The 26616-nt window shown below is 54.9% G+C and overlaps 1 protein-coding gene across 1 annotated transcript in view; it reads left to right on the top strand.

Annotated features, from left to right (window-relative positions):
- The first annotated feature begins 760 nt into the window (after nucleotides 1-760).
- COL5A3 (collagen type V alpha 3 chain) overlaps nucleotides 761-26616 on the top strand; it is a 38029-nt gene continuing 12173 nt past the window's right edge. The window contains exons 1-45 of the mRNA XM_028495286.2: nucleotides 761-946; nucleotides 4801-4959; nucleotides 5051-5240; nucleotides 5316-5472; nucleotides 6170-6268; nucleotides 6596-6748; nucleotides 8518-8631; nucleotides 8736-8876; nucleotides 10118-10165; nucleotides 10469-10510; nucleotides 10830-10892; nucleotides 11588-11662; nucleotides 11762-11845; nucleotides 11986-12042; nucleotides 12141-12194; nucleotides 12345-12398; nucleotides 13309-13362; nucleotides 13675-13728; nucleotides 13914-13967; nucleotides 14329-14373; nucleotides 14482-14535; nucleotides 14718-14762; nucleotides 14913-14966; nucleotides 15118-15162; nucleotides 16131-16184; nucleotides 16287-16331; nucleotides 16478-16531; nucleotides 18108-18152; nucleotides 18260-18313; nucleotides 18416-18523; nucleotides 18950-19003; nucleotides 21250-21303; nucleotides 22238-22282; nucleotides 22452-22505; nucleotides 22628-22672; nucleotides 23075-23128; nucleotides 23222-23275; nucleotides 23366-23419; nucleotides 23551-23658; nucleotides 23832-23921; nucleotides 24155-24208; nucleotides 25070-25177; nucleotides 25288-25395; nucleotides 25485-25538; nucleotides 25989-26042. Of these exons, the coding sequence (XP_028351087.1) occupies nucleotides 859-946; nucleotides 4801-4959; nucleotides 5051-5240; nucleotides 5316-5472; nucleotides 6170-6268; nucleotides 6596-6748; nucleotides 8518-8631; nucleotides 8736-8876; nucleotides 10118-10165; nucleotides 10469-10510; nucleotides 10830-10892; nucleotides 11588-11662; nucleotides 11762-11845; nucleotides 11986-12042; nucleotides 12141-12194; nucleotides 12345-12398; nucleotides 13309-13362; nucleotides 13675-13728; nucleotides 13914-13967; nucleotides 14329-14373; nucleotides 14482-14535; nucleotides 14718-14762; nucleotides 14913-14966; nucleotides 15118-15162; nucleotides 16131-16184; nucleotides 16287-16331; nucleotides 16478-16531; nucleotides 18108-18152; nucleotides 18260-18313; nucleotides 18416-18523; nucleotides 18950-19003; nucleotides 21250-21303; nucleotides 22238-22282; nucleotides 22452-22505; nucleotides 22628-22672; nucleotides 23075-23128; nucleotides 23222-23275; nucleotides 23366-23419; nucleotides 23551-23658; nucleotides 23832-23921; nucleotides 24155-24208; nucleotides 25070-25177; nucleotides 25288-25395; nucleotides 25485-25538; nucleotides 25989-26042 (3333 nt within the window). The 5' untranslated portion in view covers nucleotides 761-858. The remainder of the gene's footprint in view (nucleotides 947-4800; nucleotides 4960-5050; nucleotides 5241-5315; nucleotides 5473-6169; nucleotides 6269-6595; nucleotides 6749-8517; nucleotides 8632-8735; nucleotides 8877-10117; nucleotides 10166-10468; nucleotides 10511-10829; nucleotides 10893-11587; nucleotides 11663-11761; nucleotides 11846-11985; nucleotides 12043-12140; nucleotides 12195-12344; nucleotides 12399-13308; nucleotides 13363-13674; nucleotides 13729-13913; nucleotides 13968-14328; nucleotides 14374-14481; nucleotides 14536-14717; nucleotides 14763-14912; nucleotides 14967-15117; nucleotides 15163-16130; nucleotides 16185-16286; nucleotides 16332-16477; nucleotides 16532-18107; nucleotides 18153-18259; nucleotides 18314-18415; nucleotides 18524-18949; nucleotides 19004-21249; nucleotides 21304-22237; nucleotides 22283-22451; nucleotides 22506-22627; nucleotides 22673-23074; nucleotides 23129-23221; nucleotides 23276-23365; nucleotides 23420-23550; nucleotides 23659-23831; nucleotides 23922-24154; nucleotides 24209-25069; nucleotides 25178-25287; nucleotides 25396-25484; nucleotides 25539-25988; nucleotides 26043-26616) is intronic.

The raw sequence follows: 26616 nt of genomic DNA on the forward strand, positions 1-26616 counted from the left end.
CCACCCCTCCCTGTGGCAGTTCCCTGCTTAGGGTAAGGCCGTACTCCCGGATTTAATGGGCCATGTGTGAGAATGGAGCCGGGGCATCCATCTGGGGCCTGAGTCGGGGAGAAGAGGGCTATGGAGGTTGGAGCCTTTATTTGAAGATTAAGAGTTTGGGGGGAAGAAAGAACTGTGAGAACTGTGTTTTGGAATCTGTGGTGAGGGTTTGGGGGTGGGGCTAGGGACCCCATTTTGGAATCTGGGGTGAAGTTTGAGGTGGGGTGACGATCCCTTATTTAGGGACTTGCAGGGAAAGTATGGAGTGAGGTGGGTACCTCTTATTGTGGGACCAGGCAGGTGGGTGAGAATTTGGCATCAGAATTTGGGGGCCTGGCTGAGACAGAAAGGATCTGGTATAAGTCTGTACCCCCTAATTCCAGGGCCTGGATGGAGGCTGAAGGTTTGAATGGGACTAAGATCTCCTTTGACGGGGCCTGTTAGGAGAAAAGGGTTTGGGCTAAGGCTGGGACCCCGGATTCTAAGGGTGGGTGGGAGTGACCCTCCTCCGACCCTGTGGGGTGAGGCAAGAAGGGCCCAGCTCCCGGCCCAGGGCTCCACCCCTAGCTGGGCAATCAGAGCTCAGCACAAACTTTCCCAATTCCACCCACCAGCTGTCAGCTATCCCCCCCCACCCCTTCCGCCAGCTCCGCCTGGCCCGGAGCTGGAGCGCAGGGCGAGGCCAGGGCGGGGTCTCGGGCAGTCTCCTGTGGATCCCGAGTGGAGCCGGCCGCCGCGAGAGTGCCCCAAGCCCGTGGAGTCGCCGCGCCCCGCAGCCGCCCCGGCTGGTCCCCCGCCTTGAGTGTGGGTCCCGCGGGAATGGGGAGTCGCCGGGGCCCGGGCCAGTCGCGGGCCGGCCTCTGCCTGCTCCTGGCCTCTCTGCAGCTTCTCCCCCGGACGCAGGCCGGTGAGCCGGGAGGGAGAAAATAGGACCCGGAGTGCAGGATCCATGGAGGCCCCCAAAGACGGCGTGGAGTCGGGAGTCGGGGGCGTGCATGGGGGCCGTGCACGTTGCGCGTGGCTTCGGTGTGGTGTTGGGGGGCGAGCGTCTGACTCTGGGCGGTTTGTGAGTGTGACAGCTTGGTGGGGGGGGCGTCGGGGAAACGTGCGACCCTGTTTCCTGGTGGGTGCGTGGGAATGAATGCAATGTATGGGTATACATGTGTGTAACAATGCGCATGCGGCCATTTGGAGTGAAGCTCTGTGTGCGCTGGGTGTGGGAGATGACGATGATCGAAGGGGTCTGGGTGATGGGATGTGGCCCCCGGGCGAGTATGTGATTGAGTTGTGCGTAGGGCAGTGTGTGCCTGTGTGGGGGGCTGATTTTGAGAATAACCGTGTGTGTGTTATGCGTGTGATTGTGTGTCTCTGGGTGACCCTCTGAGGACTGTGGTTGTGGTTTGGGAGGCTAAATACTTGCCCATGAGGATGATTCTCAGGGGGATGGTGGATGGTGAGCGGGGACTAGTAGGGGAGAGGGTTGATCTGGGATTCAGAGCTCCCTTTGCGTCTCCCCAGATAGCTTCACCGTATTCCCCCTCTTTCTCCTCTGCCCCTAATTAGCGCGCGCCCACCTCCTTTCCCCCCCATCTCTGCCCCCCTCCCCCCTCCCCGTACTCCCCTGAGCCGGATCAGCACCATGGACAGGGCCTCGGGAGGGCCTTGGTGAGGGGCGAGGCGGGGCGGGGCGCGGGGCGGGGCGGGGCGCGGGGCGGGGCAGAGCAGGGCGGGGGCGGGGGGAGTGGAGGTTGCTCCCCCGAGCTGAGTGAGCCTCGGGTGTTTTTTTCTGAGGAATTTCTCAGGGGCCCCCCCAGGGGTCCCGGGGGCCGCCGGACGGGTGAGTCAGCGCTGACGCACGTCCAGCTGCGCGAATCTGGCTGGACGCCGCGCCCCGCCCCGCATGGTTCTGGGTCGGGGGCACCCCGGGGTTCGGGAAGGTCGTGGTCCCTCAAGTGGTGATTGAGGGGCGCTTCCCTGGTCTGAGATACCCCAGGTCAGGCCCTCCCCGTAATCCCTCCCTAAGGTGAACTCAGGACCCCAACACACTCACCCCCACTTTCTCACTTTCTCCTTTTCTCTGCAGTCCAGAGAGGTGTGTGTTTACGCGGATAATCCCAAAGTGGCCTATGCCCCACTCCCACGGTCACACATCCACACAGTCGTGCGATCTCAGGCGTGCACTCAGAAAATAAGGCCCCTGGGACACGAAGAACGTTAAACACCTGGGGCCCACGCCAAGGCAACCCCATCAGCCACCCGCCACACGGTCACAGCTTTTGTCACCCACCTACACTTTCAAACTCTCACACATGCTTCCACTGGCATCCATACAACGCAGTCGACGTTCTCAACCAGTCACCCACTCGCTGACTTGGCCACACTCTCACATATAACCACACTCCTCCATCTCGAGTCTGAGGTATTACTATCACAGACTCCCGTGCATCACCTGCAGGACCTCGAGCTCACTGCCAGGACCCCAGGACAAGTCAAAGAACCGCACCTAATCCCTCCATCATAGGCCAAACACTCACAGACATCGACACATCACAAAGCACACCCTCAGCTAGTCCCTGGTCCATAGAGAGTCGCACAGGTGCTTGCACAGTCTCATGCATGTACACAATCGCGCATGCACCTATTTGCACACACACTCACACCTAGGCTCTCCTACTCGTCTGAGAGGGTCCCAGCCATGACCCAGCCCGGTCCCTGCCTGCCTTCTTCCACATCCTAGACCCCACCTAGCCTCTCCCTGGGGTCCTGACCAGCACAGGAGAGAATCTGTGAGGGAAGGGCAAATCAGTTACTTGAGAGACTGCTGACCCCTGGCCCTGCAGGCAGGACTCAATGCCTCTTGTGTGTCTCCTTGTCACAAAGCCAGCCATGGAAAGAAAGGGCAGTTGGTTTCTGAAAGGTCATTACAGAAGGAACACAGATTGAAGCAGGAGACATTTGGGTTAGATGCTGGGAAAGACTTTTAAAATGTTAATGAGCAGTTGGTCAAGGAGAGACCCCTTCCCAGTGCGTAGAAAGTGGAGTCTGGATGAAAGGAGAGCCTGGGAGAGCCACACTGGGTGGAATCATGGACCTCAGCCCTCCCCTGGGCCCCCGCCCGGAGAGGGGGCAGCTGGGATGATTATTCCACTGGGGAGTGACCCTTGTGGTCAGCAGAGCCTGGGAGCCCAGATTTTAGCCCCAGGGGGCTGTAACCCAAATAACTCTTAATAACAACCCAGCCACAGAACAGGCAGTTAAAGATGGGGCCGGTGGAGGCAGCAGGGTTAGGGGGGTGGGTGCCGAGGGGGAGAGAGAGAGAGAGAGATGGAGGGGGTAATCCACCCACAGAGATATATAGAGAGAGGCACAGAGAGAGAGGTATGCAGAGAGAAACAGATTTGAGACTGAGGGAAATACCAATAGGCAGAGACAGAGCTAGAGAGTGAGAGAGAGCTGGGAAGTAAGAGAGGGAGGGAGAGAGAAAGACTGATTCAGAGTTGGGCACAGAAAGTGGGACAGAGAGAAGGCAGGGAGGGGGAGAGAAGAAAAAAAGAGTAGAACGAGGTTGGGGGCAAGAGAGAGCTGAGGTTGGAATGGGGCTCTGGAGAGTCTGGAGAATGAGGGGTCTGACCCAGGAGGAGCTGGGATGGGGGGGCCCTCATCCAAACCCCTGTCTCCCTGGATCCCAATGGTGAGGTCAGAAGAGCCGCCCCTGGGGTGAGGTCATAGCAGAATCTGGCTCCTGCCAAGAGGCTGGGTCAGGGGGTCAGTGGGACAGTCTGCTGGGGGGAGGGGAGATCAGGCAGGAGTTTGGGGCTCAGGGGATGACCCCGCCCACCCTTGCCCAAGCCATGTGGTTCCACTTAGCAGTGGCCAGGCTGCACAGGGTGGGGCTGGTAGGACGGCCTGGGTTAGGATCTCACTGGACCAGTCCCTTCCTTTGCTGGGATGAGAGGGAGGAGGTCAGGAGGTTATCAGAGAGAGGTGGTCAGAGGATAAGGTCAGAGAGGGTGATAAAATGGGGAGGTCCACAGGTCAGATGGAAGAAACTGGGATAGAAAGCGTGAAAGAGGTCAGGTGGTAGTCAGAGGAGGAGGTGGTCGGGGTCAGGCAGAGGAAGGTCAGAGGGGGCGGCCAGAAGAAATCAGTGGGAGTCAGAGAAAGAATGGCCAGAGGGAGGAGGTCACGAGTGATGAAGGTCAAGGAGGAGGTCACGAGGGATGAAGGTCAAGGAGGAGGTCACGGGTGATGGAGTTCAAAGAGGAGGTCATGAGGGGTGAAGGTCAAGGAGGAGGTCACAGGTGATGGTGGTCGAGGAGGAGTTCAGAGGGAGGAGAGCCCAGGGAAGAGGTGGGGAGGACACATGCAAGGATCCCCTCCTCTCTAAGCGGGTTTCCCCTGGCAAGGGGGCTTCAGGCCTGGGAAGCAGCCCCAGGGAGCTGGTGCGGGGGAGTGTGGAGAGGGGGACAGTTTGGCTCTGGGGCTCAGGCCAGGAAGCTTTGATTCATCCCAGAACTAGGTCAGCTTTTTTTTTTTTTTCTCACCAAAAACCAAGGGAAAAAAACAGGAGTCAACAGGCTGATGAGGCTGGAACAGCTGTGGAGTGGTGAGGGGGGGTGGGTATGCGTCCCAGGCCTGCTCCTTCGCCCTGACCCACAAACATAGCTGGGGGGGGGAGCTGAGCCCCCCAAACCCGAACCACTCACGCAGAGTGCAGGGCTTGTTGTAACTGCCCCGCACCCTGGCTTCTTTCCGTAGCAGACCCCGTGGATGTGCTGAAGGCTCTGGGCGTGCGGGGGGGCCAGACTGGGCTCCCCGAGGGTCCCGGCCTCTGCCCCCAGAGGGTCCCGCAGGGCGACCGGGCATTCGGGGTGGGCAAGGCCAGCATGCTCGCTGTCCCCACGTGGGAGCTCTTTCAAGGTGAGTCAGGGTGAGAGGGTCTGGGGTTCCTCCTGGGAGCGTGGGTCACAGTCGGGCCATCTGAGCTGCCCCTTTCCCTCTGTCCTCCCAGCCGGGCACTTTCCTGAGAACTTCTCTGTGCTGATCACTCTGCGGGGCCGGCCAGCCAACCGGTCTGTCCTCCTATCCGTCTACAATGAGGGCGGTGTCCGGCAGCTGGGCCTGGCGTTGGGGCCGGCTCTGGAGCTCCTAGGTGACTCCTTCAGCCCCCTCCCCCAGCAGGTCAACCTCACGGATGGCAGGTGAATATGGGGAGGGTGGGAGTCCCAGGAGAGGTGAGATGAGAGCATGCCCCCACTGAGACTGTCCCCTTGCAGGTGGCACCGTGTGGCGGTCAGTGTGGATGGTGGGATGGTGACCCTGGTGTCTGACTGTGAAGCTCAGCCCCCCGTATTGAGCCAGGGACCTCGATTCATCAGCACAGCTGGACTGACTGTGCTGGGGACCCAGGACCTCGGGGAGGAGACTTTTGAGGTAGCGCTTCGGTGATGGGGGAAACTGAGGCAGAAGGCAGGAGGGAGATTTGTCCACAGCCTGAACCTGGCGAAGAGAACGGAGAAGGGAATGATCCGGCTTCAACTTAGCGCCAGGAAGCTGAGGAAGGGAGCGCCAGGCATCATGGTGCATCTTTGTGGCATGTGCCTGTGAGACTGTAAAGCCATGAACTGATCATTTGTGATGGTGCATACTTGGCTTATGGTGGGAGGATAAGGTTGTGATGTGTGACGGCGCTGTTGGTTGTGATGGTGTGTGATGCCGGCAAGGCATGGGGTCGTGTGGCTTGGTGACAGATGTGTTTTCGATGTGGTGATTGTTATGTGTATCATGACAATCCAGGGACCTCATCATCTTGTTTCCCTCCTTATCCCCAGTACCTTGAAGGGAACCTGGCACACGGTAGGTGTCACCATGTGCCACGAGTGAAGGAACAAATGTGCCTCTGATGGGACAGATGCTGTGGGGTGTGGCTTGTGGTTGTGGTTTGGTGTCACCCTGAAAGAATCTTCCCCCTCTCAGTTTTTTGGGGCAGAGGAATTTCGGGGGCTATGGTGGGGCTACCCCCTCCCTATACTTAGCCTGCTTTGGGTGGAAAAACACCAGACCTTGATGCTTGGAATGGGGGTCAGAGTCAGCCTGCAGACCCCTTCCCCGACCCCCACTCTCTCCCCAGGGAGATATTCAGGAGCTGCTGATAAGCTCAGATCCTCAGGCTGCCTTCCGAGCCTGTGAGCAGTACCTTCCTGGCTGTGACGATCCTACAGCCACAGGGGTGAGTAAGGGGCTTGTCCTGAGGTCGCTGGCTGAGTCATCCCTGGCTCCGGGTCTCAGGAATGAATGAATTCTGAGCCCTATCCAGGGGGCTGAGTGACCCCTGCCCTTAAACTGTTCTTAGGCATGAATGAGCTTGACTTCAGGTCACATAACTGACCCTTGGCCCCTCATCATATGATTTACCTTGACCCCAGGTCCCAGGGCTGAGTGAGCCCTGGCTATAAAACATAGGACCAATGGACCATGTGCCAGCATGACCCCAGGTGATCTGAGTGATGGGGCCTCTTCTCAGGGAATCTGGACCCGACTGGAGTCCTCTTCCCAGGTACCCCAGGGGGAGCCAGAAACCCCTCCCCCTCGGCGGAAGGGGAAGGGAAAAGGGAAGAAAAAAGGGCGAGGTCGTAAGGGCAAGGGCAGGAAGAAGAAGAACAAGGAAATTTTGGCCCTGAGTCCACCTCCTGTCTCCCTGGAGAACCAGGTAAGGGGTCTGCGATCTCTCCCCTCTGTTCCTTGACCGCCCTGCTTCTGGCCTCTGATCCCCACGGACCCCTTGTGCCTCATCCAAGGTCTCTGCCTCTTGTCTCCAATAACTGACCTTTGACTTCTCTCAGCTGACCGATCACTGTCGGGGGGTCTGGTCCTGTCTTAGGTGCCCTTTCTTATCTCCCTCCCAACTTCCAGTTCTGCGGGGGGGCTAGAGAGAGGGGGCACACCCAGTTGAGTACCTTATTATTAGGGGGCTCTTGATGAGGGCTACTGTTTAAGGGGAGCCACTAGCTGGGGTGAATGATGGGTTCGTTAGTTAGTGTGTCATTGTTTGGGGTTGACTGGTTGGGGTCATGGGTGAGGGTTATTCATAGGGGGTCGCTAACTGGGGGGACACTATTTGGCCTCCCTGATAGAGATTGCTGGTTGGGGGGATCATTGCAGAGAGATACTCACTGAGGTTGATGTTTGGGGGTTTCCTAGCTGGAGGTCACTGCTAGAGGTCGCTGATGGAGGCCGCTGTTGGTGTTATTGGCTGGGCAAGTCACCAGTGGGGGACCACTGATTAGAAGGCACTAGTGGAGTCACCAGTTGGGGTCACCAGTTGGGCGAATGCCTTTCGGGGGATCATGGATGAGATAGTTAGTTTGGGAGTCCCTGATGGGTAATTAGTTGGGAAGTCATTGATGGGTCATTGGTTAGTGGAGTTACTGTTTGGGGGTCATTGATCAGGGAGCACTAGTTGAGCTCACTCATGGATATTCATTGTTGGAGGATCACTGGTTAGGAGTCACTGGAAGGGCTTATTGGGGGTCACTAGTTAGTACTTATTGTGGGGGGGGTCATTTGTTGGGGAGGTCATTGTATGGGAGAGTAACTGGGTGGAGTCATTGATGGGGGTCATTAATTGGGGGGCCACTGATGGGTCACTGGTTATAGGAATAACTGGTGGGAGGCCAATGATTCGGGTTATTAGTAGGTGTGTAGGGGGTCATTGGTTAGGTTCCTTAGTGGGGATCTCTTGTCATGGGTCATTAATTGGGGGTCATTAATGGGTCACTGGCTGTAGGAATAATTAGGGGCCATTAGCTGGGGGTCACTGGGTGGGTGTCCCTGGTGTGGGCCACTGGTCGGGGTCCTTGGTTGGAGGGTCACTGGTTGCACTACATCTCCTCGCCGCATCAGTGTGTAAAAAGAGGGTTATCACTTCGGCCTAGAACAGAGACACCAGGAGTAGCCTACCCTTTCTCAGCCCCTTCATTAACTTTCAGCTGGGCCCCCATCACCTGCTTTGTGCCTTTGACCCAGTTCCTCTGCAGCTGTCCAGGCTCCTCAGGAGGAGCTCCCACTCTTTCTCTGACTGCGGCCTGGCTGGCTGACCGACGGCTGAGATCTGCCTCGGGAGAGGACATATGGGATAGGCTGCCGGGAGTCTGGCCCTGAGTGGTGGACATAGACCCTGACCCCTGGGCTTTGGAGCCGGCCCCGCTCCGCCTTCCAGGCCTTCCAGCCCTGCGAGCCCTGCCCCTCCTCCACACACAAGGGCTCCCCGTGCTGGCTGTCCTTGTCCAGCCAGCACACCTTCGCCTGCACTGGCCAGCCCCCTGCCCCATACCCCTCTGATGTTTTTTTCGGGAATCCTCCTCTGCACCCCTCCCTAGACGGGGTGCTCTGGGAGAGAGAGTCTGTCTCCTCCTTCGTCTCCCTTTTGTCTTGATTGTCCTGACCCCAGACCTGATACCCTCTCTGTCCTTCCTCCAGACCTCCACTGACATCCCCAAGACAGAGACACCAGCTCCAACTCTGCCTCCGACTCCTACGCCTTTGGTCATCACCACAACTGTGGCCATTGGCAGCAACGCCACCGTCCTAGAGGTTGTGGGAAGTGGACGAGGCTGGAAGGGAAGGTCCTGGGACAGTGGTGGTAGCAGACAATGAAGAGGTCAGGAGTAAACTTTGGTCTGTCCCAATGTCCTCAGGAGGGCTTGGACCCTGACAACGGAACTGAACTGGGGACCTTGGAGACTGAGTTAGCCAGAGAAGAAGAAGGTGGTCCCACCATGGGCCCCCGCTTCCGGGCAGCAGAACAGTCATGGAGGACTGAGTTCCAGATCTTTCCTGTGCGTCTGGGTGGCTGGGTTAGGTGCAGGGGAGGGACTCCTACCTGGACCCGCACATAGCTGCTTTCTCTTTTTTGCTTTCTTTTTATCTTGCCTAGGATGCCTTCCCACCACCCTAGTGCAGTTGACAAATATTTATCTACAGATACTATGCTAATGTGACAGGCATTGTGCTGATGAATGGCTCTGTGGGTAGGGTGATTCATTTGGTTTTTAGCCTAAGCATGATGAGAAGCCACTTGCGATGGAATATGATCTGACTTGGGAGTTTTCAAAGCTCTCTCTGGCTGCTGAGCAGCATATGGACTGTAGGGGGAGCCAGAGGGGCAGCAGGGAAACCAGTAGTCTCTGCAAAACAGAGTGGTGACCTGGATGAGGGTGGTGGCTGTAGTGGTGGCGGTGGGGATAGAGAAAAATTGGACAGATTGGGGACATGCCCCATCTTGCTCTTGCTGCTGTATGTGGAGAACGATGCAAACGTGACTGGGTAGATGCGCGGTGGCACCGCTGGGTAGGATGGGGAAGCCTGAAGGAGGAGCAGGTGGAAAGTGTCAAGGATCTCATTCTGGATGTGCTAAACCGGCAACCCTTGTTTGATTGTCAGTGCGAGTGATTGGTTAGAAAATTCTGGAGTTCAAGGAAGATGGTCTAGCCTGGAGATAAAGACTTGGAACTCATCGGCGGAGAGGTGCTGTCTTTAGTCAAGGGATGAGATTGCCTAGGAAAATAAGGCAGACAGAGAAGGTGTCTAGGTTCTAGCCTTGGTGTTGGACAGGGGAGAAGGTGAATAATCCTAACCGTCTTACTCTGAGTGCCTGTTATGTGCTAAGCACTGTTTTAGCTTCTTTATCTTCCCGTGGGAAATATACAGTCGGCATTCACCCACACACTTTGCAGGTGAGGCCATAGGATTTGAATAAGTTGCACAACACCCCTCAGATGCTGAGAGGCAGCTCCAGGATTAGGACTCCACAGTATGCCCCAGGGTTCATGTTTTTCACCTTGCTGCAGCATGGCCAGCTTGAAACTGGAGGATGAGCTGCTCAAAACATACTGGTAGAAGAAAGGACAGCAGAGACAGCTCAGAGGGTGGACTCTGTGCACGCATGCGTGCCTCTCTGTGTGTGTGTGTGTGTGTGTGTGTGTGTGTGTGTGTGTGATGAGTGGGAGGGAAGTTAGCTGAGAGTTCTATGTCTGAGTTCCAGGGCTCACACCTCTTCTCTTTCCATCCCCTGCCCCAGGGTGCTGGGGAGAAGGGAGAAAAAGGAGAACCGGCCGTGATTGAACAGGTGAGGGGCCTGGGGCTGGGGGCTGGAGGACGTGGCGGGGTCTGTGTTAGAATGGGGGTCACACTTATTTCTCCCCCAGGGACAGCAGTTTGAGGGACTTCGGAGGGAAGTTAGCTGAGAGTTCTATGTCTGAGTTCCAGGGCTCACACCTCTTCTCTTTCCATCCCCTGCCCCAGGGTGCTGGGGAGAAGGGAGAAAAAGGAGAACCGGCCGTGATTGAACAGGTGAGGGGCCTGGGGCTGGGGGCTGGAGGACGTGGCGGGGTCTGTGTTAGAATGGGGGTCACACTTATTTCTCCCCCAGGGACAGCAGTTTGAGGGACTTCCAGGAGGCCCAGGACCCCAAGTGAGTCGTGGCTGCATTCCTCTCTTCTTGTCTTTTACTTCCAGTTGGGGTATTTGATCCTCTGGGGCGGGGGGTTGGGGTGTAATGTTGCCAGATCTTCTGAAGACTATTGGCTATTTGAGTCTCAAAAGATGAGTAAAAATAGGGGTTGAGTTGTAAAGTTGGGGGTTTATATGTGTCAGTATAGTATTGAGGGGCCAGGGGTGGCTCGCTGATGGGGTAGGAAGGTCAGCATGGGGTCAGTGTCAGTGGTGGTTTGGAAGTCAGCCTGGCTCAGACTTTGCATTTGTCATGACCTCTGTTCCTCTGTCCCCGACAGGGGGTGGTTGGCCCCTCAGGCCCTCCTGGCCCCCCAGGATTCCCTGGGGACCCTGGTCTACCGGTAAGAGACTTCCTCTGGGGTGTAAACTCCTGGGGGAGTGAGGTTTCAAGCTGGGAGCATGGCTGCGACTGGGAACATTCTCTTGGAGCTGGCTCTGACCCCTCCTGCTCATCTTTCTCCCCATCTGGGAATTATCATTCTGGCTCCTCTTCTGTCTCTGGGAGGGGGGTGCTATCCCCTGCCTTTCTCCTTCTGTCTCTATCCCTGAGTGTCTTTCATCTCTGTCTTTCTCCCTATGTCTCTGTGCCCGTTTCCTCGTCTCTCTTTTGTCTGTCTGTCTGTCTCTTTCTGTTTTTGTCTCTTCCACTTTTTTTTTTTTTTTTTTTCGGTACGCGGGCCTCTCACTGCTGTGGCCTCCCCCGTCGCGGAGCACAGGCTCCGGACGCGCAGGCTCATCGTATCCCCTGCATCGGCAAGCGGACTCTCATCCGCTGCGCCACCAGGGAAGCCCTCTCTTCCACTTTTTATGACTCTTTCTCCTTCCCTCCATTTCTTTCTCTCGCCTTCTGTCTCTTCTCTCTCTCTCTCCCTGCCTCCATCTTTCTCTGTCTCTCCCTCCTTTCCTCTCTCGATCTCTCTGCCTTCACCTCTCTCTATCTCTCTCCCCTCCCCCCCTTTCTCTCTGTCCCCTCCTCCCTCCATCCTTTCCTCCATCTCTCTACCTCCATCCCTCTCTGTCTCTGTCCCTCTCTCAGGGCCCCGCTGGCCTCCCAGGAATCCCTGGCATTGATGGGATCCGGGGTCTACCAGGCACTGTGATCATGATACCGGTAAGAGGGAGATAGGGTGGCACAGCCTTGGGGAGTAGAATCCTGACCAAGGAGGGGGGCCTCTCCTGGAGGCTCCCCTCACTACTAGTTGCCCCCTAGTTCCAGTTTGCAAGAGGCTCCCTCAAAGGACCCCCAGTCTCCTTCCAGCAGGCCCAGGCTCAGGCAGTCCTGCAACAGGCTCAGGTGAGTGGAGGATAATTGGGAGACTGTCAGGGGGTGATGGGAGGACATTGAGAGAATGACAGAGATGGGAGATGGTGAGTAGTCAGGAGACAGGTGGATATTTAACTGCTGCTGATGGCTTTGTTCCCCTGTCTCTTCAGCTCTCTATGAAAGGCCCCCCTGGCCTGGTGGGGCTCACTGGGCGCCCAGGCCCCGTGGTGAGTAAGGAGGCTGCGTGGAGCGGGGAGTACATCAGTTGGAGATGGCTCTAACTCAACTCCCTCCAAATGCATTACCCTATCTTTCTTCCTCCAAGGGTCTCCCTGGGTATCCAGGTCTGAAAGGAGAGATGGGAGAAATGGGGCCACAGGTGAGATTGGTGGGGGTGGGGACAGGGTTGATGGGAAGGGTCTTCTCACAGGGCTACAGGATAAAGGGCTAGCTGGGGAAAATGGCAGAGGGGCTGGGGTTACCCTTGCAATTACTGACATTTTTCTTCCTCCCTTCCTTTCTCTTCTAGGGCCCCCGAGGACTTCAGGGACCTCTTGGTCCCCCTGGCAGAGAGGGAAAGATGGTGAGTGACTCCTAGGTCCTCAGGTCATCCGTTATCCATCTCCCAACACCCAACAGGAGCCTCAGCTCTGTGCTCCCAGGGTCTGCTGGTACCATTGGTGGGATAAGAGCACCGAGGACAGGGAATGACAGTACACTGAGGGTGTGACAAAGGAATCTGGCCAGGTCCCCGAGTCTGGGAGGACTTGCAGAGGAATGATGCTTGAACTGAGATCTGAGGTATAACCAGGGAAAAAGGAGAGGAAGGGCGTTCCAAGTAGAAAGAACAGCACATGCAAAAGAAAAGACTGGCGCATTGGGGGAAATGATGAACAAGATAATTCCGGATAGTTTTTTTTTTTTAATTTATTTTTTGGCTGTGTTGTGTCTTTGTTGCTGCGTGCAGGCCTTTCTCTAGTTGCGGTGAGCAGGGGCTACTCTTTGTCGCGGTGCGTGGGCTTCTCATCGTAGTGGCTTCTCTTGTTGTGGAGCACGGGTTCTAGGCGCGCGGGCTTCAGTAGTTGCAGCACACGGGCTCAGCAGTTGTGGCTCGCTGGCTCGAGAGCACAGGCTCAGTAGTTGTGGCGCACGGGCTTAGTTGCTCCGCGGCAGGTGGGATCTTCCCGGACCAGGCACCGAACCCGTGTCCCCCGCATTGGCAGGTGGATTCTTCACCACTGCGCCACCAGGGAAGCCCTCCAGATAGTTTTAAAGTGCCATGAGGAACATACAGCAGGGCAATTAATGGAGACTGAAGATGATGATAACTTGAAGTAGAGAAAAGGCACTAGGGCTAAAGAATAATGGATGGGTTTGAGATCTATTTAAGAGGTTAAATTGGTACATATAGAAGCCCCCAGCATAAGACACTGCATGAGGAAGGTGCTCGATACATGGTAGTAGATATCTTGATGATGTCACCTCCCCCGTAGGGCCGCCCTGGAGCAGATGGGGCTCGAGGCCTCCCAGGGGACACAGGACCTAAGGTAGGTGATGGGGCCACGACTGGGACTTGGGGGGACTGTCAGGGTAGAGGAGTCAAAGCTCAGCTGGCGTTTCTTTCTTTCTTTTTTCCTCCAGCTTATTTTAATTAAGTTATTTAAAAATATTTATGATATATTTATTTATTTTGGCTGTGCCGGGTCTTAGTTGCGGCACGCGAACTCTTAGTTGCAGGCATGCATGTGGGATCTAGTTCCCTGACCAGGGATTGAACCCGGGCCCCCCTGCATTGGGAGCGCGGAGTCTTTCCCACTGGACCACCGGGGAAGTCCCTCAGCTGATGTTTCTTTGTGCAGGGTGATCAGGGCTTTGATGGCTTGCCAGGGCTGCCTGGAGAGAAGGGCCAGAGGGTGAGTGTGTGAGACCCCTCCCCCATATCCAAGCCCCCTCCCAATGTTCATGACACCCTCCCCACCCCCAATATCAGAGCCTCCATTCCTGGGTCTGAGTCCTCACCCCTAATACCCCATCTCCTTTCCTGGGGGCTGGTCTCCACTTTCTGACTCTGAACTGCCCTCTGTGTTCCCCACTCCAGGGTGACTTTGGTCATGTGGGGCAACCTGGCCCCCCAGGAGAGGATGGTGAGAAGGTAAGTTTGGAAGAGAGTTAGGGAGTGGTTTGGAAGCTAGAAAGCCAGAACAGGAGGAGTAGAGCATTCAGGAGCCTGGGGGAGGGGTGAAGGTCTGCACTGGAGAGTCAGGAGACCCCAGTGGGGCTCAAAGAGACGGGCTGAGAGTTGTGGGGTTAGGACTAGAGTTAAGAGGTTAAACCCAGGATGGCAGGTCCAGGCTTGGGGTCAGGGACCTGAACCAAATCACATACACGCAGTTGGCTGGATCCTGCCACACACTCTGACTCTGAGCTCCCCTGGAAGGGGCCGCGGATACGAGAGAAGCTGATTCTCTGAGGGTTATACCTCCCCCCTCCCCAAGTCATATGCTTTCCCACAGGGGGGAGAGGGACCTCCGGGGCCCACCGGCCAGCCTGGGGAGCCGGTGAGTATCAGAGACCCCTGGGCCCCTTGCCTGGCACAGGGGAGGGAGTCAGGACTCATAGGACCTCAGAGCAGTGATGCTGGAATAACCGCTCCTACCTCCTTGCAGGGCCCCCGAGGACTGATTGGCCCTAGAGGCTCCCCTGGCCCCCTGGGACGCCCGGTGAGAATGTCGCTGTCTCTCTACATCCTGTTTGTCTTTTTCTCACCTTTATCTCCTCTGCATGTCCATCTCTGTTGCCTGGATTCTCTGCCCACTCACCTTTTCACCTGTGCCTCTCAGTGTCTCAGACGCAGGCTCCTGTGCACGGGTCTGCATTGGTCTCACACCCTCTCCTCCCCCAGGGTGTAGCTGGAAGTGATGGTGCTACAGGGGCCAAAGGAAATGTGGTATGTGTTCTGATCCCTGATGCGTTCTGACACTCTGACCCTAGGACCACCCATCTCCTTGTCCACCCCCAGGATCCCCCATTTCAACTTCCCTGACACCTCAGCACCATAATCCCTTTCAGCTTCACAGAGCCCTCACTTTCTCCCCAGGGTCCTCCAGGAGAACCAGGCCCCCCAGGACAGCAGGGAAATCCCGGGTCCCAGGTTTGAGCTATCTTTCCTGACGGGGGGGTGGGGGCTGTATAGCGGTGCTCAGCGGAGGTCACAGACCACTCCTGGCTTCCCCAGCCTCTGCACTTGCTGCCGCTTTCTCATGCTTTCCTTCTCCCTTTTTTTAAAAAAAAAATGTTTCCAGGGAATCCCCGGCCCCCAGGGACCCATTGGCACTCCTGGGGAGAAGGTGAGTGACAACTCTCCCTCCCTCCCCTCTCCTCCCCCAACATCTTTTCCCTTCAACTCTGCCTGCGGGAAGATCTTCCCACCAGGGCCCCTTTTGTAAGCCCTGGATAAATAATAAATTGCAACATTCCCTAAATAAGCTCAGCGTTACCAAGTGTCATTGCTGGGGAGGGATTGATGGCCAGAAACAGAACTGCACCAAGGCTAGATCATAAGGGGATATTGTCAGGAGAGAGGGGAACCCTCAGAAGCCAGTCGTAGAAAACATTACCAAGACTCATGCGCCCGGGAAATCCCTTTGTCTCGGGTCTTGTGGTGTCATCTTTCTTCCTCTGCACATCTGTTTCCATCTCCCCTGAAAAACAGGCTTCTTTCTATTTACATCTTAGTCTGTTCTTACCCCAACTTCTGTTTCTACACACTCTTGTGCTGCTCTGTCACTATTACAGTCCCCAGTTCCTTATGACCTTACAGTTTCTTTATCCAAATCCATCTGATCATAGTTTCTGTGAGGCAAGATATCCCTTACCTCAAAATTTCAGGAGAGAATCTGATTGGCTTATCTGGGCCAAGTGCCTGCCTCTGGACTTGTCAGTGGTTTGCAGGACATAGGGGGTCACCTCATGCCTGCCTAGGCCCACACGTCTTCAGGTGGAGCTGTGGGTTGGAGGTGCTTCTAAAGGAAGAGGTGTGGCTGGGGAGTCCCCCACCCCAGCATGTCTCTCACACTGTTTTTACAGCCCTTGTCTCAGCCCTCTCAGAAGCAGAGGATTTCTGAGGCACAGAGAGGGGAGAGAGCTTGTCCAGGGTCACACAGCAAGTTTGGAAGCGCTGAGGATAGATTTCCTGGCCAGTAGGATCTGTTTTTTCTCTAACCTTGAGGTGGCTGTATGTCTGAGTAGGGACGTTCCTGGTGGAATGCCAGGCTCTGAGACCCTCTGTCTCCTCCTACGATTCATCTTCTTTCAGGGTCCCCCTGGGAACCCAGGAATTCCAGGCCTCCCAGGATCTGACGGCCCTCTGGTGAGATCTAGATTCTGGGAGAAGGAGGAAGGAGAAGTGGGGAGGCTTGGGAATTCGGATGGCATATCAGGTCTCTGACAACTTAGAATGTTTATCTCCTAGGGTCACCCAGGTCATGAGGGCCCAACAGGAGAGAAAGGGGCCCAGGTGAGTGACCTGGAGAGGGGCTGATTTGGGGGTGAGGGTTGCCAAGCAGGGCCAGGAGTCAGGGGCTGTTAATGAGAAGAGAGATGAGGGCACTGGAAACATGGAAGGGGAAGAACAGGATGGCACTCATCTTATGTTCATCTCAGGGTCCAGCAGGGTCGGCAGGCCCTCCGGGCTATCCTGGACCTCGGGGTGTGAAGGTAAGTGATACCTGGGGTCTGCAGATAGAGTTTTCTTTTTTTTTGGCCGTGCTGTGCGACTTGTGGCACCTCAGTTCCCCGACCAGGCATCAAACCCAGGCCCTCGGCAGTGAAAGTGCGGAGCCCTAACCACTGGACCGCCAGGGAATTCCCTGCAGATAGGGATGATTCATCACCATTGACTTCCGGAAGCCAGCTCTGTCAGAAACTTCTGTATGCGTGATGAGAGGAATCAGTCTGCCAGGCAAGGTGTGACAGAAGTGACAATATATACCTACTTTGGAGCTGAAAAGCCAAAGGGTAACAGTACAGCATGGTTGTCACCTTGTAGCTGAGAACAGTTAAACCCATTAGAGGCTGAACCCATTTCACTGTAAGCACACACATCACATCCAGGTCCACATCAGCACACCGTAATCAAGCAGAGGGTTGTTTTAACGCTCAAGCCCAGAGCCGTACAATCTGCAAGCCCAGAAATGCTAAGACAAGCTGGGAGCTGTACTGAATAGAGATTCACTGTTGACCAAGTGCAGGGACATTGGAATTCACATCTATATAGTAGCTGAGTCCAGTTACATTGTAGCCAAGAACAGGTACCCATTACCTGTAGTCTAAAAACAGAGTTTGATGGTAGCCAAGAGCTGGCTCCTCATATTTTTGCATTATAGACAAGCTTAGTTACACTATAACGGAGGAGGTGGTTATATTGTAGCTGGCCGCAAAATCGTGTGGGTGTCGAAACTCAGAGTTCCATTGTAGCCAGGCATGGTTTTCTATGTATAGTTGAAGGCTATGTTGTAGCCATGGCCAGAGAACAATTGTAGCCAAGCTCAGTTACATTGTGGTCAATGAATTGCCCTGTGGCTAGAGACAGTCATGCTATTGTCAAAACACACAGTTATATTGTATCCAAGTGTAATTTTGTTGTAGTCACTGAGTTTGGTTATATCGGTTATATCCTGTCTCCCTGTGGCTGGAAACAGTCATGCTCTTGTGAAAGCATAGTTGTATTGTATCCAAGTACAATTTCATTTTAGTGGCTGAGCTCAGTTACATTGTAGCCAAGTGCAGCTTTTCTTGTGGCCCAAGCCCAGAATTTGGTGTGAGCCGCATCTGGGCTTGCACTGAGCAGTCTTGCTGTAGCCAAGCACAGACTCCCCTTGTTACCAGGCACAGAGTCGCATTGTAGCCAGCACAATGGGAAACATTCCTTTGCCTTTAGAATGCAGCCGGGGACTGGAATGTTCATCCTCTTTCTCCTGCCAGAAGGAACTGTGGACACAGTGTCCCCGGGAGATGGGAATCAATTACTTGGAAATTTGGCCTTCCGTGCACTCCCCCACACAGATGACCTTGGGAGGCTGCCAGTGGGAAAGGGCGGGGGAGAGGCAGCCTCTTGCACACCATACTAGCAGACTTTGGGGAAAGATAATTTCCTCTGGGGCTGACCCTCACCCCCCTTCTTCCAGTCTGACTTCCTCTTGGGACTCTCCTGGCTGTTTCAGGGCAGGGAACTGAGTCTGGGGCCCTTCTTAAGTGGTGGGAGGGGGGACCTGAGAGCTTTTATATTTTTCAGGGTACCTCTGGCAACCGGGGCCTCCAGGGGGAGAAAGGAGAGAAGGTGAGAAGGGAGGGGATTCCTTGAGTGGGGAACCCTAATAATGGGGCTCTGGCTGTGTCCCTTCCCTGAAGCCCTGACATCTGATCTGTGTACTATCTTCCACCCAGGGAGAGGATGGCTTCCCAGGCTTCAAGGGTGATGTGGGGCTTAAAGGCGATTGGGTAAGATGACCTCCAGAGGAGGGGTCTGCTGGATCTGGGGGACTTGGGAAAGAGAGGGAGGGGGTGAACTGGGGCAAAGACAGGCATTCCTGTCTTTTCCAGGGGCAACCCGGCCCCCCAGGTCCTCGGGGAGAGGATGGTCCTGAAGGGCTGAAGGGGCAGGTGGGGCCTGCTGGTGAGGAGGGGCCCCCAGGCTCAGCTGGGGAGAAGGTGAGTGGACCTGGTCACCCCCTCCAGTCTATACCCCAGCTTTTAGCCTGCAGGCAAGGTGTTCCCTGGCCCTTTGCCTTCTGCCCTCTGCTCTTTTGTCTCCAACTTCAGGAGGCTCTCAACTCCTTCAATCCCCCAGCTCAGCATTACAGAGCAATTCCATGCACATTATCTTGTTTTTATCCCCATAACCACCACAGGCAACAGATATATTTACCCCCATTTTACAGACAAGGAAACTGAGATTTGGAATGGTTGAATGAGTTGCCCAAGGACATGCCCCTAGCAGGCAGGGGCCAGGACTTGAACCCATGTTTCCCTGAATCCCCCCCTCCTACCCCTGCAACCATGCCCCAGCCTTCCTGCCCCTCCCCCACTGACCTCCAAGTTGCAGTCTCTGACCTTTGTCCCATAATCTCTCCGCAGGGCAAGCTTGGGGTGCCGGGTCTCCCAGGTTACCCAGGACGTCCAGGCCCTAAGGTCAGAAGCTAGCAGGAGGGTGGTGGGCAAGGGCAGGGTTCAGAGACTGATTAACATCTGGGGGTCCAGGCTGTGGTCTGAGGGTGTGAGCTGTCCACACCCTGGGACATTGAAAGTGTAAGATGGGGGCTTTGGCATCAGACAAACTTAGGCTCAAATACCCAGCCTTATCTGCTAAGTGACCTTGAGTAAGTCACACCTTACCTGCTAAATGATCTTGAACAAGTCTATTGAACCCATTTTCTCAGTTGCGAAAGGGAGATACCAGTAGTATCTACCTCATCAATTTGATTATGATAATATTGATGATTTTGGTGATAATACAACTGTAGGATCCTTCTTATTTGGTATGACTGAGGTTGGTTCAAACAAAAAGTGAGTAAGGAGGAGAATCATAAAAAATACATATTTTACATATCTTGAATTAATTATAACTTAGAATGTATTTATGTAAAACTGTACATTTGGCTGCCAATGTTTTGATGAATGAGGCTATTGGTAAGACACGTCTTTCTGCATAAACCACACCCATATTACATCACTGATGATTTAGAGTTTTTTGTTACGTAAAGTGGAGCAGAAACGCAGACACTTGGGAAGAAATCTGAGTACAGAATCCTTCTTGAGTTCCACACTTTTGGCATCTCAATCTAGCAGTTATCTTGCCCATGTCTAATTTGATAGTGTTTTTTTTAGTGACTTCCCTTTACATTGAGTCTTTTCCATTTAACCTAGATTTTACAGATATCTTTCTTTTCCCTTTCTACATTTCATCAGTTTTTGTAAGGTTTCATTAAGTCACATGACCCCAATAGCAAGGGAAACTGACATAAACAGGTTTGGGATTAACTCAAGGTATCAAAACTAAGAGCAGAACTCAGTCTGTTGGAATAGAAATTCATGGGAGTTAGAACAAAGCCTCCTAGCCAAGACTGATCAATGCGTCTTGGGCAACAAGCAATGAATACTTTACAGGAGGCCTGATATGTTGGTTTAGTTGAGGTCAGTGTCTTATTCAGCTTGGGTTGCTAGAATAAATGTACCTTAGACTGGGTGATTTAAACACAGAAATTTGTTCTGGAGGCCAGAAGTCTGAGATCAGAGTGCCAGCATGGTTGGATTCTGGTGAGGGTTTTTCTCCTGGTTTGTAGATGAACATTTTCTGTCTTTGTCCTCACATAGGGGAGAGGGAGAAGGAGAGAGAGAGAGAGAGAGAGAGAGAGAGATCTAGTCTCTTCTTCTTATAAAGACACTAATGCCATTCACAAGGGCTCCACCCTCATGACCTACTTACTTCCCAAAGGCCCAACCTCCAAATATTATCACACTAGGGACTGAGGCTTCAGCATATGAATTTTGGGAGGACACAAACATTTAATCCATAGCAGTTACTAATAATCAGCATGAATAACGAAGACAGCTAATATTTCTTGAGCACATACTATGTGCCAAGTACCTTTAAAAAAAAATACCCACTTTCTATACATATCCCATTTAATCCTAACGAAAACCTTGTGAAGGAGGTATTGTTGGTATCCCCAGGCTACAAAGGAGACTGATGCTCAGAGGGGTCAATCCATTTGTCCAGGGCCACACAGCTAATTTACTGATGGATCTAGGATTCAAAACACAGTGAGGGGTGAGAGGGGATATCAGAGCATATGATATTTTCCCCCAGGTCAAGGGACGATGGGCAGGAAAGCAAGTACTGGAGGCAGTTAATTAACAAGTATTGAGTAAGCCACCACCATGTGCCAGGCAGTAGGGAATAAGACCAGAGCATTATGTCCTAGTCATTGAATAAATAAACAGATGAGCAAGGTCATTTCAATACAAACATTATAGGGGAAACAAAATAGGACGTGATAAACAGAGCATGACTTGAGGATGTGGTGGTCAGGATGATGGTGGAAGGCTTCTCTAAGGAGGTGATGTCTGAATGAGATTTAAATGATGAGGAGTAGCTGGCTTTGTGGGGATCTGAGAGAAGAGCATTTTAGGCAAAGGCAGCCAGTGCAAAGTCCCTGAGGCAGGAATGTACTGGTATCTGAGTAGCATGAAAGAGGCCAGTGTGACTGGAATGGAGGGGCAAGGGAGGGGCTGCTCACTGGGGCTGGAGGGGCCAAAGAACTTTCTGGAATCACTGGCCTGGAAATGCCTGAAAAGATGAGGTGGCTGAATGGGGTGAGGGGCTAATGTCACCTACTCCTCACACCCATGTCTTCTCTCTCATTCTCTTTACTCAGGGATCGATTGGCTTTCCTGGGCCCCTGGCACCATTAGGAGAAAAAGGGAAGCGGGTGAGTCACAGTCCAGGGGTCAGGGGAGAGGGAAGGGCTTGCATGAGAGGAACAGAGTGTATGGCTGTGCGTGACAGCGCGTGGGGCCCTAGGTGGCTGTGTCTATGCCTGGAAGCACTTGTGTGCACACATACTGCCATGTGCAACGCAGGGCACATGTAGGTGATCCCAGCTGGCATTACAGCAAATGTGCCTGCGTGTCTGTGTATGCATGTGCATCCCGTGTGCCTTTCAGTGCAGATTAGATGGGGTCTGGGTGCTGCAGCCTAGGGGCCTGTGACTGGGTGAACAAGGGCACCAGCTGCACGTACATTGTGTGACTATGGGCGTAGATGTGTGAGGGGGTATGTCGAAGTGTGTGAAAGAATAGGGAAATACACATATGTGTGTGTTTCTGCACACCTGGGGGATTGTGTATACACGCACGCGTTGTTTTGCTATGTGTGCCCTGTAGCTGTGTAAATGGACATTGTGTATATGCACATGAGGGTTTGTATACTGCTGTGTTTATCAGGACCGTGTCCTCACATGAATCCATGCGCATACGTGTTTACACTGGATAGACACTTATGCAAGGGACATATTACATGACAGGCTCCGAGTGTCATCTCGAAGCTGCGGTCACCCCTTGCATGCTGCGATGGCATGCAGTCACGTGTGCATACCATGCAGCTGTGATAAATAGGTGTCTGTGTGAGCAAATGTGCTTGTATGTGTGGACCTGTAGGTGCAATCATAATATAATTGGGTGCCTGTGATCTTTGCGTAGTTGCATGTGTAAGCTGTACTTATGCGTGCGTGTGAGTGAAAGGCTTGCAAATGAATGTGGGGCAGACATCTTTCCAGGTCTCTTACTGGGTGCATTTATGTGTTTGTGTCATGTATTTGCACCATCACCCTCTTCTGCTTCCCCCTCATCTAATTTACATTCCAGGGGAAGGCTGGGCAGCCAGGCCTGGAAGGAGAGCGGGGACCACCAGTAAGAAAATGGGGGCAGGGCTGGAAGGAGGGGCTGCAAGAGGATAAGTGGGCGGGAAGAGGGTTTGGGTTACTTCAGGTAGTCATGGTGGAGGGACCCAGAGGACTCATCCTCATCTCCTAGACTCCCCCACCCTCTCACTTCCAATGTTTGCTTCTTTTCTATTCAGGGCTCCCGTGGAGAGAGGGGGCAACCAGGTGCCACAGGGCAACCAGGCCCCAAGGTATGGGGTGGGTGGGTGGTTAGGCCCCCCAAGCAGGCCCTCTGCCCCAGGCTCACCAAGTCCCACCCAATACCTCCCGTTGAGTGTGTTCTGCAGCCTGAGTCTCATTCATTCTATCCTAGGGTGATGTGGGCCAGGACGGAGCCCCTGGGTTCCCTGGAGAAAAGGTAAGTGAGTGTGTGTGTGTGTGTGTGTGTGTGTGTGTGTGTGTGATTCTGGGTAGGAGACAAGCCCAGAAGGTGGGGAGACATTATAATGCAGAATGCAGAAAAAGCACAGCCTCTGAAGTCAGAGAGATGTGAGTTCAAGTCTTAGCTCTGCCATTCACGTGCTGTGTGACCTTGGGTGAGTCACTTAACCTCTCTGTGCCTCAGTTTCCAACTCTATCAAATGGGAATAACCACAGTCCCCATCCCAAAGGGCTGCGGTGGTGAATGAAATGACTTCCTGCGCATAGAATACTTAACCCCATGCCTGGCCTGCAGGAAGCACCCAACATGCGGTTGTCATTATGTGGGACTCAGGGGCAGGCGGCAGGGATGAGTGAATGATTTCTGCTTCCATTTCAGGGCTTCCCAGGTCTGCAAGGCCCTCCTGGGTTCTCTGGACCAAGGGGTCCCCCTGTAAGTGAGCTCACCCTGCTGGGGGGGAGGGGGAGCGAGGCAGTGGGGGGACTCCTTGTTTGTGCCTCAACTCTCTCCCACCTTGTCCCTCAGGGCCCCCAGGGGAAAGACGGGCAACCTGGACACCCTGGACACAGAGGAGAATTGGTGAGAAACCCTTTGACCTCTGACCCATGACCCCATTAGGCTCTCCATTTCTTCCCCTCCATGACACCTCCTTTTAATGTTTCTCCTCAGGGCTTCCAAGGTCAGACAGGCCCACCTGGACCAGCTGGTGTCGTGGGTCCTCAGGTCAGAGTGGACCCCACAGGTCTCCCTACTTTTGCACCAGTTCGGGGATATTTGGGGGAGGGGGAGGTGATCTCAGGCAGACCCCCCACCCCAGGCCACCTCCATTCAAGATGAGCCTTCTTCCTCTCCAGGGAAAGACGGGAGAAGCAGGGCCTCTGGGTGAGAGGGGGCCCCCAGGCCCCCCTGGATCTCCTGGTGAACAAGGTCTTCCGGGCCTGGAAGGCAAAGAGGGGGCCAAGGTGAGACCCTGCCCCGCGGGAGATCTCATCAAGTGACCCCAAAGGTCCCTCAACGTCCCCACGGCACCTCCAGGCTCAGAATCAACCCCATGGGGCAGGGGGCCCAGACTCACAGATTGAGGGGAGACACCCTCTTCTCTGGAGTCTGACCTCCCTCCTCTGCACTCCTCCAGGGGGACCTGGGACCACTGGGACCCTTTGGGAAGGAAGGGCCACCTGGACGCAGGGGCTTCCCTGGTCCCCAAGGAGCCCCCGGGGACCCAGTGAGTATCGTTTGGAGCCCCTCCTGAATGTGCCTGGCTGGGCTGTGAAGCAGAGAAGGAAAGGGGGGCCCAGGGGAGGGGCAAATGTGATAGTAAAATAATGGCTGCAGGAGGGACAGATCCCTGAACTTCAGTGGCCGGGAAGCGGGTGGGAACTCTGAGCCCCCCAGAGTGAAGACAGGACCCGGGGGCACCTCTGGGAGTCTCTCGACTGTGAATCATCTCCTCCTCAGGGACCTACTGGTTTGAAGGGTGACAAGGGCCCCCCCGGCCCCGTCGGGGCTAACGTAAGTGTAAACCCGTCTGCTGTGTGGGGGGAAGGGTGCAGGGGTCTCAGGGTTTCTGGGAAGCTGGGTATTGTCCTCATCAAGTCTGCTATTTGGGGAGCCAAACAGGTCGGGGTCACGGCCAACTCTGTCACTCACTGGCTGGGCAGTCGTGACACTGCGCGAGCCTCAGTTTCCTTGTCTGTAAAATAGTCCCATCTCCTAGATGATCGTAAATCTCAGTGAGATGATACGTTGGGCACATACTTACCTGCGTGTCAGACATCAGCGTTTCAAAACCTTCTTTCTCCTGGAGTTTACTATGATCTAGCCAGGGAGATAAGGGATCAGCCATGATGAATGCCACAAGGCAAAATAGCGCAGAGTAAAGGGGAGAAGGGGAGAGCCGTTGAAATAGGCAGGCCAGGGAAGGCCTCCTGAGAAGGTGACATTTGAGCTGAGACCTGAAGGCGGTGAGGGAGGAGCCATGTGGGTGTCTGGGGGGAAGGGTGTGCCAGGCAGAGGGAACGGCATGTGCAAAGTCCTGAGGCTGGAGGAAGCAGTGAGCAGGCCCGTGTGGCTGGAGGGGAGTGAGCCTAGGGTGAGTGGGAGGAGGTGAGAGCATAGTCGTGCAGGACCTTGTGGGCTGCCAGGAAAACCTTTTTTTCAACAAGTGAGGTGGGAGCCCCAGAGGGATGTGGGCAGGGAGGGGAGGCACGTGCTTGGGCTCAGGTGTTCACAGCGCCCTCTGGCTGCTGTCTGGGGGAATAGATTGGATGTGCTGGTAACCACCTAACTCAGGGCCTGACTGCTTGAAAACCCTCCAATAAATGAGAATTACCACTACTGCTATTATCCCTGACCCTTCACCCCTGTTTTCAGGGCTCCCCTGGGGAGCGCGGTCCTGTAGGCCCGGCAGGGGGCATTGGGCTTCCTGGCCAAAGTGGAGGCCAAGGCCCTGTTGGCCCTGCAGGCGAGAAGGGGTCCCCGGTAAGTGCCTGCCCCCCTTCCCCCAGGCATCCCCAAGACCCAGCCCTCTACATATCAGGAGCTCATTTCTGCCCTGGCCCCGACATACCCCTTTCCACTCCGCCCATCAGGGTGAACGCGGCCCCCCTGGTCCCACTGGCAAAGACGGGATCCCAGGGCCCCTGGGGCTTCCTGGATCCCCTGGAGCTCTGGGGCCTTCTGGCGAGGAAGGGGACAAGGTGAGAGAGAGTTCATGGAAGGGGAGGGGCTGGGGGGAGGATGGGGGTAGAGGGAGGCGTGGTCCTCCCTCATCCTGTTTCCTCTGCAGGGAGAAGTGGGAGCCCCGGGTCACAAGGGCAGCAAAGGCGATAAGGGGGATGCGGTGAGTGGGGGGCCCCAGTGAGGGGGGTGGTCCTCGGGGAGGGGAGAGGGATGGGGAGGATGGCCGGGGGAGAGGCCACGGAGCTTCCTGCCTTCATGAGACCCATCTTGACACCTGCAAGTAACAGAAGCCACTCAAGCTACCTGGAATAAAGGGGCTAACTGCACCCCCAGCTTCCCTCCGGAAATGCAGCCGCAGTGCCCAGCAGCAGGGAGCCAGCTCAGTCCCTGCGTCCCGGTGGGACTTTTGGGCAAACGTCCTGATGGGCCAAACTTAGGACAGATGCTCTGTCTGGTCCCATGTGTTGGTAGCTAGGAAGACAGGGTTGGGGGAGGGAAATGCAGCTTCTTGGTGGGGGGAGTGGACAGGGGTGCAGTGATTGATATCTGTAGTGTTTCCACCCCCCCAATCTTGAACCTGAGGGGTTTTTGACTCTGTTCCCTCCTCCAGGGCCCACCTGGACCAACAGGGATACGGGGTCTTGTGGGGCACCCAGGCTCCCCGGTGAGTGCTCCAGCTTCGTGGCCATCCCCTGGATCCCCAGTGGGAAGGGACAGTGTTCTCCATGGTGACTCAGGCCCCGACTCAGCCCTGACACTGACCTACCCCTCCGTGCCAACACTCAGTATGCGCTCACCCCAGAATCTGAGTCAATCCTGACCTCAACCCCTGAACCCCATCACAGCCCTCATCTCAACACTGCTTGTGACCTTAACCTGAATCCCAGCTCAAACCTGATCTTCACATCCAACATTAGCCGAACCTGACCCAGTCTTACCCTTAACCCCAGGCCTGACCCACCCTCCAATGCAGACCCCAAATCTGGGCTCAAACTGATTCTACCTTGGCCCTAACCTCAAACCCTACCCTACATCTCAACCCCATGTGGACCCTCCCGTCACCACCTTAACTGACCTCAGCTTGACCCTGACTCACCACCCAATGCAAAGTTTTTTGTTTTTTTTTTTTTTGCGGTACGCGGGCCTCCCTCTGTTGTGGCCTCTCCCGTTGCGGAGCACAGGCTCCGGACGCGCAGGCTCAGCGGCCATGGCTCACGGGCCCAGCTGCTCCGCAGCAT

The sequence above is a fragment of the Physeter macrocephalus genome, chromosome 2, assembly GCF_002837175.3.
Source record: "Physeter macrocephalus isolate SW-GA chromosome 2, ASM283717v5, whole genome shotgun sequence".
In the NCBI taxonomy this organism is placed as follows: domain Eukaryota; kingdom Metazoa; phylum Chordata; class Mammalia; order Artiodactyla; family Physeteridae; genus Physeter; species Physeter macrocephalus.